Here is a 15,364-nt window from a genome sequence, read left to right on the forward strand (position 1 = left end):
TTTCCTTTCTTTCTACCTCTCATTTTTTTCCTCTTTTTTTTCTTTTTCTTTTGTCTCTCTGCCTTCTTTGACTCTGCCTCCTTCTTTGGGGAAGAAATGGAGATGTCCTTATATAGATAGTGGTGATGATGCTGAATACATAAATACGTGACTACACAGGGAACCAACAATTTTTTACTTAGGATGGAATTTATGGTATGTGAACAAAACTATTTTAAAATAAATAGGTTGATGAAGAAACCTTGAGGGCACTATATTGAGTGAAATAAGACACACAAGGACAAATATTGCAGGGTCTCACTGATATGAACTAATTATATTATGTAAACTCATGGACATGAAATATAAGTTACCAGGATATAGAATGAGGCTAAAGAATAGGGAATGGTTGCTTATTATGAGCAGAATGTTCAACTAGGTTGAACTTAAATGTTTGGAAATGGACAAAGGGGATGCTATCACATTGTGAGAATAATTAGCAGTGCTGAATTGTGTGAAGGGGGTGGAAAGGGCAAGCTCAGAGTCACATATGTCACCAGAAGGAAAGTTGGAGCTTAAAAAGTGGGAATGTATAAAATAGTGCATCTTGTGGTGGACAATGTCCGTGATTAACTGTACAAATATTATAAATCTCTCTCATGAACTATAACAAATGCATGACATTATAACTAGAAGCTTATAAGAGGAACATACAGGAAGAAATATACCTGTTGCAAACTATATACTACAGTTAGTAGTATTTTAATGTTCTTTCATCAACAGTAAGAAATGTACTATACCAATACTATGAATCAATAATGGAGGGGGGGTGGTTAGGGGTATCAGAAGATTTGAGTTTCCTTCTTTTGTCTCTGTTTCTTTTCTGGAGTAATGAAAATGCTCTAAAAATTGAACATAAAAATTGTGGTGATGGATGCACAACTGCACGATGGTACTGTGGGCAACTGATTGTACACTTTGGACCTTTGGATAATTGTATGGTATGTGAACAATCTCAATAAAAAAAAGTAAAATAAAAAAAACGTAGGGAGTGTACTGGGCTCTAAGTTTCTATAAATGTTGTCCTTAGTAAGTTTATTTTTTCAGAAACTTAAGGCCTCTAGCTTGAGCCTATGCAAGAGAATCTCTGAAATCCAGAGGCACCAGACTCTCCAAGAACATCAACCAGTTTCATGCCTCTTCTCCATAAGGTAAACACCCTTTTCCAGCATGAATAGGTTAAATTGATCATTACCTACATATCCCTGAACATTGAGATAAAGAACAAATGTGAGGGAAGAGATGTAACAGAAAATTTTGGATCTAACAAATGACTGTGAATACTGACTCACTACATAGATGTTTCTTTTTAGTGTCTAGTGTTTTCGAATAGTCTCCAGGAAATAAAACCTTACATAGTTGATCTGTAATCCAGTAGCCTTGATCTTTGGTAATTACTGTATAACTATATGGTAAAAAAAAATCCATTGCCTGTGTTTGTTGGATCTGCTTCTGGATATTTTGTTGTTTTCCACTAATCTCTGACAAACCACACTGTCCTAGTTAAACCTACCTCCATTGTAAGTCTTAAAGTTGGGTACGGTGCAATACCAATGGTCAATAAGGGAGTGGGCCTAGGGGTATGGGGTGTTTAGGGTACTTTTTTATCTTTTCATTCATTTTTCTGGAGTAATGCAAGTGTTCCAAAAATGATCATGGTGATGAATACACACATACTGTGAACCACTGAATTGTATACTTTGGATGGATTGTATGGTGCGGGAATATATCACAATAAAATTAAGTTTAAAAAACAAATAAAACATCTAGGTGTAAGAATGATAAGTAAATGGAGCACCTGAGCAACACCGTAGATAGATTAGAGCTAAAAGACATAGAGAACACGTCACACACAAGAGCGGAACACACATTCACTAGAACACATGAGTCATTCCACAAAAGAGACTATATTATACATTACAGAACAAGACTTGACACAGTTTACAAGATTGAAATCATGAAATGAATTTTCTCTGACAATGCTGAAATGATACAGAAATCACTAACCGGACTAACTGGAAAATTTACTGATATGAGGAAATTAAAAATTACACTCTTAAAAAGCTAATGATTAAAGAAGAAATCACAAAGGTGATTAGGAAATATCTTGAGGTTAATGAACAATGAAAACGTATACCAAATCTTACAGTTACAGCAAGGGCATTGGTGTGAGGGAAATTTATAACTCTGAATTCTTACAACAAAAAAAGGGAGAAGTCTCAAATAGGAAACCTAACTCCACAACTCAAGGTACTAGAAAAAGAGGATAATACACCCAAAGGGAGAATTTAGAAGGAAACAAAGTTTAAAGTGGAGATAAATGAAAGAGAGAATAAAAACACAATGAAAACAGAAGTTATTTCTTTGTAAAAACAATCAAATCGACAGAAGTGTAGTTGACTGACAAATAAAAAATAGGACAGAAATAACTCAAAATTAGAAATGAAAGAGGAACTTTATCACAGACCACATATTAATAAAAGGGAGTATAAAAGTATGCTATGAGCAATTGTGCCTCATCTAAATAGATAAACTAGACAAAATGAGCAAATTCCTAGAAATATGCAAACTGCCTCCATTAAAGAAGAAACAGGATTTCAATAACCAGTAACTAATGAGATCAAATCAGTAATCAAAACTTCCCAAAAAAGAGAATCACAGGACCAGATAAGTTCAGTGGTGAATATTACCAAATCTTCCAACAGCACAAATCCTGCATTTGTCAAATCCCTCCAAAAATTTGAATTGGAAGGAACACGTCCTAACTCATTCTAAATGCTGAGTATAGCCCTAATACCAAAGCCAGTTAAGATACATCAATAAAATTACGGAGCAGTATCCCTTATAAATACCGAAATGAAATATTTTCAATAAACTATAGAAAATAGAATCCAACAGGATGAAAGAATTATACATCAAGATCAAATGAAATTTATCCTAAATGCGCAGTGGAGGTTCAACATGGGAACATGAATTAATGTAATACACCACATTAATAAAATGAAGTAAAAAGAAAACAAAATAAAAACACAACCATCTAAATTGATGAAGAAAACTGATTTGCAAAAATCCAGCAATCTTCCTGTAAAAACACAGACACACAAAAATCAACGAATAGTGGGGAATTAAACTGATAAAGATCATTTATGAAAAGCCACAGCTAACATCATATTCAAGGCAAAGACAAGGATGTCCACTATCACCAATATTATTCAACGTTACAGCAGAAGTTCTAGCCTGAGTAACTAGGCAAGAAAAAGAAATGACTACAAAGTGGAAATTGAAATGGGAGTTCAGAAATAAACCACATCTACAGCCTACTGATTTTTGGAAAGGGTACCAAATCCACTCAGTGTGGGAAAGAATGCTCTCTTTTACTTACAGTGTTGAGAAAACTAGAAGCTATACACAAAAGAATGAAAAATGGATCCCTGCCTCTCACCATATATGAAGATTAACTCAAAATGGGTTAAATACCAAAATATAAGAAACAAAACAAGCAACTCTTTCAGAGATTTAATTACGCACACCTTAAAGCATATTGCTAACCTTAATCCATTCCTGCAGGTGTGAACCCATTTTAAACAGGACTTTTTGAAGACATTTTTAGTTAAGATGTGGCCAGCTGAATAAGTTTCTGTTGTAAATCAATTACTCCAACTCTTTTTTAAGCAAGATGAAATTCAGACAGAGAAAAACCACAAAAGAAGCTAGAGATCAATGGGACCCAAAGTAGAAAGCAGAATGATGTCACTTGTACAATGCCACATGGCCAAACAGCCAAGGATGAAGGATCACTGGCACCCAGACACAGAACGCTGCAGTAGTTGGGAAAATTGGCCTTCTGATCATTCATGTTGGAATTCTGTCAGCCTCAAACCTGTGAGCCAATAAATTCCTATTGTTTAAGCCTAGCCATTTCATGCTACTTGCTTTAGCAGCCAGGAAACTAAGGCAAACTCCTAGAGGAAAAACCTTTTAGGCAATGCTTCCTTAGCACTTACACCAAAAGCCAGGAATGAAAGAAAAAATAGATAAATGGAACTTCATAAAAATTAAGTACTCTGATGCACAAAACGCTATATGAATAAAGTGTAAAAAAATTACCAAAAAGTAGAAAATATTTGGAAATTATGTTATTTTTAAGGTGGTTTATAAAAGGGAATTTTATTCCACCATAAAAAAGAATTAGGTTCTCATACATACAACAGCATGCAAGAAATTGAAGACGTCATTTTGAGTGAAATGAGACCCTAAAGACCCAAAAGGACGCCTATTGCATGATTTCACTGATAAATAATCAGAATATGCTAATTCATAGAGTCAAACTAAAATGTAAGTAACCATGGTAAGGATTCAGTGTAAGGAATGTTTAATAGGTACAGAGTTCCTGTTTAGGGTGATAGAATAAGTTTTGCCAAGGGATGGTGGTACAAAATGACGAATATCAATGCCACTGAATTCTACATTTACAAGTGCATAAAATCCAAAATTGGGAGTTGTATATGTTACAGAATATAAATTTTTAAAAACCATAGAAACGTACACTACCACTGTGTACCTACTGTAATGTTATCTATGGAGGACTGTTAATAGCTTATAATATTGCTTCAACAATTAAAAGCTTCACAGTGAAGCAAAATGTGAATAAGGAAAACTGTTTACCAGGGAGTACCTAGGATCTCTCCACTTTCTGCATGACTTTTCTGTAAATCTACAGCTTTTTTTCAAAAAATGAAGCAAACATTACTGTACCTCTTTGTTACTGGCTTACTGGATGAGCTCCCACAAGAGCCAAAAAGAATTCACAAAAACAGCCCAGTGAAAACTTAACAAGGCTTTATTTGAAAAGCTGCAGAGAGCACTGACACTCCAGACTTCTACACCACGCCCAGCGGGCTACAGTTGCGCCTTAGTGCTACAGCTCAGGAAGTTTCCTCCACAAGTAGAAGAGAAGCAAAGGAGAATCCAAAAGTCAATAACCCACAGTAAGTAGGTCTTGGCCTTCTATTGGTTAGAGGGGGAAGGCTTAAACCCTTGGTGTTTTAGGATTGGCTGATTTTTATGCAAATAAGGGATTGCACTTGGGGGGAATGGGGGACCAACTAAGAGCGATTTGATTGGTTCATTTTAGGGCCATTTTGACTGGTGCTTGCAGATATGTAAATTAGGGCTTGCACTCTGGGCTATCTTGATTGGGCTATCTGAGCCAATCCTGAACCGCCCCTGATGGACCAATCAAGATGTCCCAGATGCAACCCTAATTTACATATCTGCAAACACCAATCAAAATGGCCCTCAAATGAACCAATCACAAATCACTCTTAGCTGGTTCCCCCATTCGCCAACAGTACAATCCCTTATTTGCATAAAAATCAGCCAGTACAAAAACACCACAGGTTTAAGCCTTTCCCCTCTAACCAATAAAAGGCCAAGACCAAGTTAGTGCGGGTTGCTGCGTTTTGAGCTTAGTTGGGGTGAGGTGTTTCTACCTGTGGAGAAGATTGCCTGCGCCGTAACGCTGAGCTGTGGATTTGCCTGAGCTGCAGGCCCTCGGGAGCGGTCGGGAAGGCTGGAACCTTTGGTGCTCTTTGTGGCATTTCCAATGAATCCTCGTTATATTACCGCTGGGCTGTTTCATCTGTGAAACTCCGGTGGGAGCTCAGCCTCATCCAGTAGCCGGTAACAGAAAGGTACAGTAATGTTTGCTTCTTTTTATTAAAAAAAAGGTGTAGATTTACAGAAAAGTCATGCAGAAAATGGAGAGATCCTGTGTACTCTCTCGAAAACATGGTTTTCCTTATTCACATTTTGTTTTAGTGTGAAGCTTTTGTTAAAATTGTTGAAACAACATTATTATAAACTATTAATGGTTCTCCATAGATTACCTTGGAGTAGGTACACGGTGGTGTACATTTCTATAGTTTTTAAAAGTTTATGTTCTGTAATATATACAGTCTCCAATTTTGCATTTTACACACTTGGAAATGTAAAGTTTAATGGTGTCAGTATTCATCATTTTGTAACACCATCCCTTGGCAAAACTTTTCCATCACCCTAAATAGAAACCCTGTAGCGATTCAGCATTAATTCTGTATTCCCTACCCTGAACCCTGATCTTGGTAACATATATTTGAGTTTCTGATTCTGTGACTTGGTTTATTCTAGTTATTTATCAGTGAAATCATACAATAGGTGTCCTTTCGGGTCTTATTTCACTCAAAATGAAGTCTTCAGGTCTTAGTTCCCGGTCACCTGAGCTCCGCGCGACGCGGCTGCGGTAGCTTCGTGGATACGTGTCCTACCCGAGTCCTTTCTAGCTACCCCATCCTCTTTGCCTGCTCATCCGCTTTGCCATCTTAAACCTTCCAAGTGACTGTCCTTTTCCTTCTGTCTTTCCCCAGCCGCGGGCCGGACCGGGCAGAGCTGGGCAGCCCAGGCGCGGTCGTGACCATGGCGTCCCTCTTCAAGAAGAAAACCGTGGATGATGTAATAAAGGAGCAGAATCGAGAGTTACGAGGTACACAGAGGGCTGTAATCAGAGATCGAGCAGCTTTAGAGAAACAAGAAAAACAGCTGGAATTAGAAATTAAGAAAATGGCCAAGATTGGTAATAAAGAAGCTTGCAGGGTTTTAGCAAAACAGCTTGTACATCTATGGAAACAGAAAACAAGAACTTTTGCTGTAAGTTCAAAAGTCACTTCTATGTCCACGCAAACAAAAGTGATGAATTCCCAGATGAAGATGGCCGGAGCGATGTCTACTACAGCAAAAACAATGCAGGCAGTTAACAAGAAGATGGATCCACAAAAGACATTACAAACAATGCAGAATTTCCAGAAGGAAAATATGAAAATGGAAATGACTGAAGAAATGATCAATGACACACTTGATGACATCTTTGATGGCTCTGATGATGAAGAAGAAAGCCAGGATATTGTGAATCAAGTTCTTGATGAAATTGGAATCGAAATCTCTGGAAAGATGGCCAAAGCTCCATCAGCTGCCCGAAGTTTACCATCTGCCTCTACTTCAAAGGCTACAATCTCCGATGAAGAGATTGAAAGGCAACTCAAAGCTTTAGGAGTAGATTAGCCAAAAACGTCATAAGATTTTTTGCTTAATTATAATTACTTAGTATAAACCAGGCACAGTGCAGATTCCTTTTACAAAACAAATTTATTTTGCAAAAATAAAGACCATGAGTGAACAGTTGTTTCCTAACCCATGGCTATTTCAAAAGAGTCTTTTGCCAAAGAATAACAATAATGCAAAAATGGGAGCAGTTTGGATTTAATTAGAACTATATAGAAGTGATGATGTGTAAAAACTTGACTTTTCTACATGGCATAGAGAAATTATATTCATTACTTAATGTCTGTTTATGTCTAAATCTTTTTACACTGAATACAAAAATTTTGTTAAATGCCAGTGGGCATCAACTTAAAGAGACTTGTGAAAATATTAAAGGTATATCATTAATTCTGTATCTGTTGCTTGTTTTTGTAAGTGATTATGTATTATGATGCTAGGTTGTTCAGCTGCCAAATGGTTGTTAAATGATCTAAAAGAAAAATGCTATTTAAACATCTGTCAAAAAAAGTACTGTCATGAGTTTATTTTTTGTTTGTTTTTTTTTTTTTTTTTCCTTTTTCCTTTGGCAGAACATTCTAGTTGGTAAATTTATTACCTTTTAAAATGTGCTTGGCACCTGCCTTAAATAGTGCAAACATTTGTGTGCATCTATAAATTATTTAACTGGCAGGAAAAAAAATTACATTTTAAAACTAAAATTTAGGCCTTTTACAAAAATTATCCAGACTTTCTTTGATAAAGCCTATAAGAATAAACTGAATCTAATTAGCAAAACCAAATACTGAATAACATTTTATAGTAATAAAATGCCACTTTTTTTGGTCTTTAAAGAACTAAGATTTTCTCCAAATGGGTTATAATTTAATGTTTAATTTTGAAATGTTTAATGTATTTATTGAGCCCTCTAAATTGAAGCCATCACCTTTAATTAAGTACTACTTCAATGACTATACTCAACCAGAATTTTTAAAATAAAAATTAACATTTTTTCCTGGTAAATAAAGTACAACTTTGTCAGAAATTACTGCCTAAATGTGTATTAACATAATAGCAGTATTTTTTCAGGTAAAGGTGCTATCATGTTTAATGTATATATAGAGAAAGAGGGGAAAATGAGGGAAAGTGGAAGATTAGTTAGAAATAGAATTTAGAAACAGAGTAGTTTTGAAAAATGGCTTTGTAATATATGATTTCCAGCACATCCCACCTTAAAAACCTTGGAGGGGATCAGCTATATATAACCTGGGTAATTGGGGATGATGGACATTTTAGACCAATGTTGACAAACAGTAAATAAGTCTTAGGACAAGGGTACATTTGGTGTAAGAATTGGTGGAAGCAAAGAAAAGCCAACCTATATAGTTTGTAATTCATAATCCATTTTCTAATGTTCAAAGTTTATATTTCATTATTGATAGTATTGAATACACAGTTTCCCTGAAAATTGACAGGTCAAAAAATTTTACTGGATTATGGAATATTAACCCAGAACAGGTTTTTGATTCTTGGATGTCTATAATAATGCCAACTAACTTTATTTACTTTCTTGTATACTTGTAGGGGCTTTTGTTTTTATAAATTATTTTGTTTAAAAAAAAAAATCCCAATAAAGATTTATTGCTGTTAAAAAAAAAAAAAATGAAGTCTTCAATTCCTTGCATTCTGCTGTCAGTATGAAAACCTGATTCCTTTTTATAGTGAGATAAAATTCCTTTTTGTATACACCACCTAAAAAACACAATTTTCTAATATTTTCTACCATTTAGAAATTTTTTTACAGTTTACTGATAAAGCCTTTTTGCATCACAGTACTTTAATTTTTATGAAGTCCCATTTATCAATTTTTTTCTCTTTTGTTCCTGGCTTTTGGTGTAAATGCCAAGGAAGCACTGGCTAACACATTTTTCCTCTGGGAGTTTGCCTTAGTTTCCCGGCTGCTAAAGCAAATAGCATGAAATGGCTAGGCTTAAACAGTAGGAATTTACTGGCTGACAGGTTTGAGACTTAATAGAATTCCAACTTGTATGATCAGGAGGTTATTTTCCCCCAACAACTGCAGTGTTCTGGGTCTGGGTGCCAGTGATCCTTCATCCCTGGCTGTTTGGCCGCGTGGCATTGTACAGCTGGTGTCATTCTGCTCTCTACTGTGGGTGCCATTGATCTCCAGCTTCTTTGTGGTTTTTTCTCTGTCTGAATTTCATTATGCTTTTAAAAGGACTAGAGTAACTGAATTACAGTAGAAACTTAGCTGGCCATGTCTTAACTAAGAATAATGTCTTCAAAAAGTCCTATTTAAATGTGGGTGGTGGTGCAGGGCCATTCTTAGTTGATGGACCGATTTGTCTGGTTAACTCTGATAGTGAACGGGACTCTGGCATGCTAATTAGTTATGCAACCCCCAAGCGGTCGGCGTCCCCCAACTTCTTAGAGGAACAAGCGGTGCTCAGCCACCCGAGATTGAGCAGTAACAGGTCTCTGATGTCCTTAGAGCCACACAGCACGAGCATTCAGTGGTTCATAGCATCTTCTTACAGTCCTTTTTAATTTTTGCGGGGGCCAGTGGTTTTGTCCCCCTTTTCATTTTTCATTTTCATTGTGTCTTCTCTATTTTTATTTGCCTGACTAAAGATTTGCTGATTTTATTGGTCTTCAAAGAACCAAATTTGGTTTTGTTTCTCTTTATTTTTTTTTATCTCTATCACTTTTATCTCCATTATAATCTTATTTTCCTACCTTCTACCCACTTTTTATTGTTTCTTTTTTTCTGTAGATCCTCTAGTTTTGAGGTTAGATTGCTCCTTGTGATCTATTTTTATAATTTTTTTGTTTTGTTTTTAGAGCTGTAAATTTCTTTCTTGGCACTCCTTTTACTACATCCTATAAGTTTTGGAATGTTATTTTCATTTGTCTCAAGATTATTTTCTAATTTCCCCTTGGGGTTTATTCTTTGACTCATAGTTGGTTTAAAAATATATTGTTTTCACAATGTGATACTGTGAACAATTGTACACTTGGAAGATTGTATGGTATGTCACTGTATCTCAATAAAATTTCAGGAAATAAAAGTATATAAGAGAATAGACATCCTGTTTTCTCTAAAAGATTAGAGTGCATTGTTAAATTTCCATGTATTTTAAAATTCCCATTTGTCTTTCTGTTATTGTTTTCTACTTTCATTTTATTGTGAATGGAGAAGATACATTCTATGATTTCAATGTTTCATAATTTATTGAGACTTGTGACCTGCCATATGGTTTATCCTAGAGAGCTGTCCATGTGCACCAAAGAATGTGTATTCTGCACCTAAGATGGCATGGTAGATTTTATCAAGCATAGTACTTGAAAGGTCTCCTCATTCTTTTTTAAAGAATGTTAACTTTCATTTCACTATTGATGGACCTTTAAATTGTTTCTTATCTTTTGCTTTTACAAACAGCAGTGAATTACCTAGTACTAGATTGTTTGCATATGTGAGACTTTGTGGGATAAAGTCCTAGAAGTGCAGTTAATTATTGGCCCAAAGGGTATTTGTAATTTTGGGAGGTATTAATAAACTGCCCTTTATTGAGGCCCCTCCATGAATGTATGAAAATAGTTCTTTCCCACATCTCAGCACAGCCATGACAAACATTTGGCTCTCATGGAGTGTCTTGATGTTCTCTTAATTTGCCCTTCTCTTATCAGCAAGGTTGGACACCTATTAATGTGTTTAAGAGCCATTCATAGTTCCTTTTTTGTGAACTTGCTGTTAATCTTTTCCATTTCTCTAGTAAATTACAGGCTGTTTTCTCATTGATTTGTAGTAATACTTAAAATGAAAATTAGCCTCTTGGCTAATATGAGTCTACCATCTCATATTGTCTTTACCTTTGGGGATTTTTCCCAGGAGGAATTTGTTCATATTGAATGTATCCGTCTTTTCTTTTGATGCTAATGCATTTAACTGTTCTCTTAGAAGTACCTCCTTTCTCATATTTTTTTAGTCCTTTTATAATTCTTCTCTTTTTTTTTCTTAAATATTGAATCCATCTAGAATTCTCCTTGGAGCAATGAATTATGTATAAATCCCACTTCATTTTTTCCTACCTGGTAACCCAGTCATCCCAGTGCCATTTATTGAATCTCCATTCACACTTATTCCTGTGTTTGTTTGTACCTATTATTGGATTTTCTTATTTTAAAATTATTTTAAACAATTACTGGAATAATTTATTAATAACAAACAATAATTAATAATTACATAATAATTATTTGAGTCAATTTTTACCCCCTTGGGGGTGATATTACCAATTGAGATTGCATGCTTAGACTCTTATCTATATAAATATACATTGAGGAAGTTACAAAGATGGCGGACTGGTGAGCTGTATGTTTTAGTTACTCCTCCAGGAAAGTAGGTAGAAAGCCAGGAACTGCGTGGACTGGACACCACAGAGCAATCTGACTTTGGGCATACTTCATACAACACTCATGAAAACGTGGAACTGCTGAGATCAGCGAAATCTGTAAGTTTTTGTGGTCAGGGGACCCACACCCCTCCCTGCCAGGCTCAGTCCCGTGGGAGGAGGGGCTGTCAGCGCCGGGAAGGAGAAGGGAGAACTGCACTGGCAGCTCTTATCGGAAACTCATTCTACTGATCCAAACTCCAACCATAGATAGACTGAGACCAGACACCAGAGAATCTGAGAGCAGCCAGCCCAGCAGAGAGGAGACAGGCATAGAAAAAAAACAGCAAGAAAAACTCCAAAATAAAAGCGGAGGATTTTTGGAGTTCTGGTGAACATAGAAAGGGGAAGGGCAGAGCTCAGGTCCTGAGGCTCATATGCAAATCCCGAAGAAAAGCTGATCTCTCTGCCCTGTGGACCTTTCCTTAATGGTCCTAAACGCTTTGTCTCTTAGCATTTCAATAACCCATTAGATCTCTGAGGAGGGCCCTTTTTTTTAATCCTTTTTTCTTTTTCTAAAACAATTACTCTAAGAAGCCCAATACAGAAAGCTTCAAAGACTTCCAATTTCGGGAGGTCAACTCAAGTGCAGAACTAAGAGAGCTCTGAGACAAAAGGCAATAATCCAGTGGCTGAGAAAATTCACTAAACACCACAACTTCCCAAGAAAAGGAGGGTGTCTGCTCACAGCCATCATCCTGGTGGACAGGAAACACTCCGGCCTGTCACCAGCCCCATAGCCCAGAGCTGCCCCAGACAACCCAGTGTGACGGAAGGGCTTCAAATAACAGGCACACACCACAAAACTGGGTGTGGACATTAGCCTTCCCTGCAACCTCAGCTGATTGTCCCAGAGTTGGGAAGGTGGAGCAGTGTGAATTAACAAAGCCCCATTCAGCCATTATTTCAGCAGACTGGGAGCCTCCCTACACAGACCAGCAGCCCACAACTGCCCTGGGGGGACGGCACTCATCTGTGACATAGCACAGTCATCCCTCAACAGAGGACCCGGCGTGCACAGCCTGGAAGAGGGGCCCACTTGCGAGTCTCAGGAGCCATACGCCAATACCAAGGACTTCTGGGTCAGTGGCAGAGACAAACTGTGGCAGGACTGAACTGAAGGATCAGACTATTGCAGCAGCTTTAAAACTCTAGGATCACCAGGGAGATTTGATTGTTAGAGCCACCCCCCTCCCTGACTGCCCAGAAACACGCCCCATATACAGGGCAGGCAACACCAACTACACACGCAAGCTTGGTACACCAATTGGACCCCACAAGACTCACTCCCCCACTCACCAAAAAGGCTAAGCAGGGGAGAACTGGCTTGTGGAGAACAGGTGGCACGTGGACGCCACCTGCTGGTTAGTTAGAGAAAGTGTACTCCACGAAGCTGTAGATCTGATAAATTAGAGATAAGGACTTCAATTGGTCTACAGATCCTAAAAGAATCCTATCAAGTTCAGCAAATGCCAAGAGGCCAAAAACAACAGAAAATTATAAAGCATATGAAAAAACCAGACGATATGGATAACCCAAGCCCAAGCACCCAAATCAAAAGATCAGAAGAGACACAGCACCTAGAGCAGCTACTCAAAGAACTAAAGATGAACAATGAGACCATAGTACGGGATACAAAGGAGATCAAGAAGACCCTAGAAGAGCATAAAGAAGACATTGCAAGACTAAATAAAAAAATGGATGATCTTATGGAAATTAAAGAAACTGTTGACCAAATTAAAAAGATTCTGGACACTCATAGTACAAGACTAGAGGAAGTTGAACAACGAATCAGTGACCTGGAAGATGACAGAATGGAAAATGAAAGCATAAAAGAAAGAATGGGGAAAAAAATTGAAAAAATCGAAATGGACCTCAGGGATATGAAAGATAATATGAAACGTCCGAATATAAGACTCATTGGTGTTCCAGAAGGGGAAGAAAAGGGTAAAGGTCTAGGAAGAGTATTCAAAGAAATTGTTGGGGAAAACTTCCCAAATCTTCTAAACAACATAAATACACAAATCATAAATGCTCAGCGAACTCCAAATAGAATAAATCCAAATAAACCCACTCCGAGACATATACTGATCACACTGTCAAACACAGAAGAGAAGGAGCAAGTTCTGAAAGCAGCAAGAGAAAAGCAATTCACCACATACAAAGGAAACAGCATAAGACTAAGTAGTGACTACTCAGCAGCCACCATGGAGGCGAGAAGGCAGTGGCACGATATATTTAAAATTCTGAGTGAGAAAAATTTCCAACCAAGAATACTTTATCCAGCAAAGCTCTCCTTCAAATTTGAGGGAGAGCTTAAATTTTTCACAGACAAACAAATGCTGAGAGAATTTGCTAACAAGAGACCTGCCCTACTGGAGATACTAAAGGGAGCCCTACAGACAGAGAAACAAAGAAAGGACAGAGAGACATGGAGAAAGGTTCAGTTTTAAAGAGATTCGGTATGGGTACAATAAAGGATATTAATAGAGAGAGGGGAAAAATATGACAAACATAAACCAAAGGATAAGATGGCTGATTCAAGAAATGCCTTCACAGTTATAACGTTGAATGTAAATGGATTAAACTCCCCAACTAAAAGATATAGATTCGCAGAATGGATCAAAAAAAGTGAACCATCAATATGTTGCATACAAGAGACTCATCTTAGACACAGGGACACAAAGAAACTGAAAGTGAAAGGATGGAAAAAAATATTTCATGCAAGCTACAGCCAAAAGAAAGCAGGTGTAGCAATATTAATCTCAGATAAAATAGACTTCAAATGCAGGGATGTTTTGAGAGACAAAGAAGGCCACTCCATACTAATAAAAGGGGCAATTCAGCAAGAAGAAATAACAATCGTAAATGTCTATGCACCCAATCAAGGTGCCACAAAATACATGAGAGAAACACTGGCAAAACTAAAGGAAGCAATTATGTTTCCACAATAATTGTGGGAGACTTCAACACATCACTCTCTCCTATAGATAGATCAACCAGACAGAAGACCAATAAGGAAATTGAAAACCTAAACAATCTGATAAATGAATTAGATTTAACAGACATCTACAGGACATTACATCCCAAATCACCAGGATACACATACTTTTCTAGTGCTCACGGAACTTTCTCCAGAATAGATCATATGCTGGGACATAAAACAAGCCTCAATAAATTTAAAAAGATTGAAATTATTCAAAGCACATTCTCTGACCACAATGGAATACAATTAGAAGTCAATAACCATCAGAGACTTACAAAATTCACAAATGTCTGGAGGTTAAACAACACATTCCTAAACAATCAGTGGGCTAAAGAAGAAATAGCAAGAGAAATTGCTAAATACATAGAGACGAATGAAAATGAGAACACAACATACCAAAACCTATGGGATGCAGCAAAAGCAGTGCTAAGGGGGAAATTTATAGCACTAGACGCATATATTAAAAAGGAAGAAAGAGCCAAAATCAAAGAACTAATGGATCAACTGAAGAAGCTAGAAAATGAACAGCAAACCAATCCTAAACCAAGTAGAAGAAAAGAAATAACAAGGATTAAAGCAGAAATAAATGACATAGAGAACAAAAAAACAATAGAGAGGATAAATATCACCAAAAGTTGGTTCTTTGAGAAGATCAACAAGATTGACAAGCCCCTAGCTAGACTGACAAAATCAAAAAGAGAGAAGACCCATATAAACAAAATAATGAATGAAAAAGGTGACATAACTGCAGATCCTGAAGAAATTAAAAAAATTATAAGAGGATACTATGAACAACTGT

The 15,364-nt window shown here is 36.9% G+C and overlaps 1 protein-coding gene across 1 annotated transcript; it reads left to right on the plus strand.

The window, feature by feature from the left end:
- Positions 1 to 6,383: 6,383 nt before the first annotated feature.
- On the plus strand, positions 6,384 to 7,300 carry LOC119509293 (charged multivesicular body protein 2b-like). Its single transcript, XM_037803242.1, has one exon. The coding sequence runs from the start codon at positions 6,493 to 6,495 to the stop codon at positions 7,132 to 7,134; it is 642 nt and encodes a 213-aa protein (XP_037659170.1). The 5' UTR covers positions 6,384 to 6,492; the 3' UTR covers positions 7,135 to 7,300.
- The last annotated feature ends 8,064 nt before the right edge of the window (positions 7,301 to 15,364 follow it).

This window comes from Choloepus didactylus, chromosome 14 (assembly GCF_015220235.1).
Source record: "Choloepus didactylus isolate mChoDid1 chromosome 14, mChoDid1.pri, whole genome shotgun sequence".
Lineage (NCBI taxonomy): Eukaryota > Metazoa > Chordata > Mammalia > Pilosa > Megalonychidae > Choloepus > Choloepus didactylus.

Bases quoted from the DNA above. Each gene is read 5' to 3' on its own strand.
- LOC119509293 (XM_037803242.1), top strand. From the start codon at position 6,493: ATGGCGTCCCTCTTCAAGAAGAAAACCGTGGATGATGTAATAAAGGAG.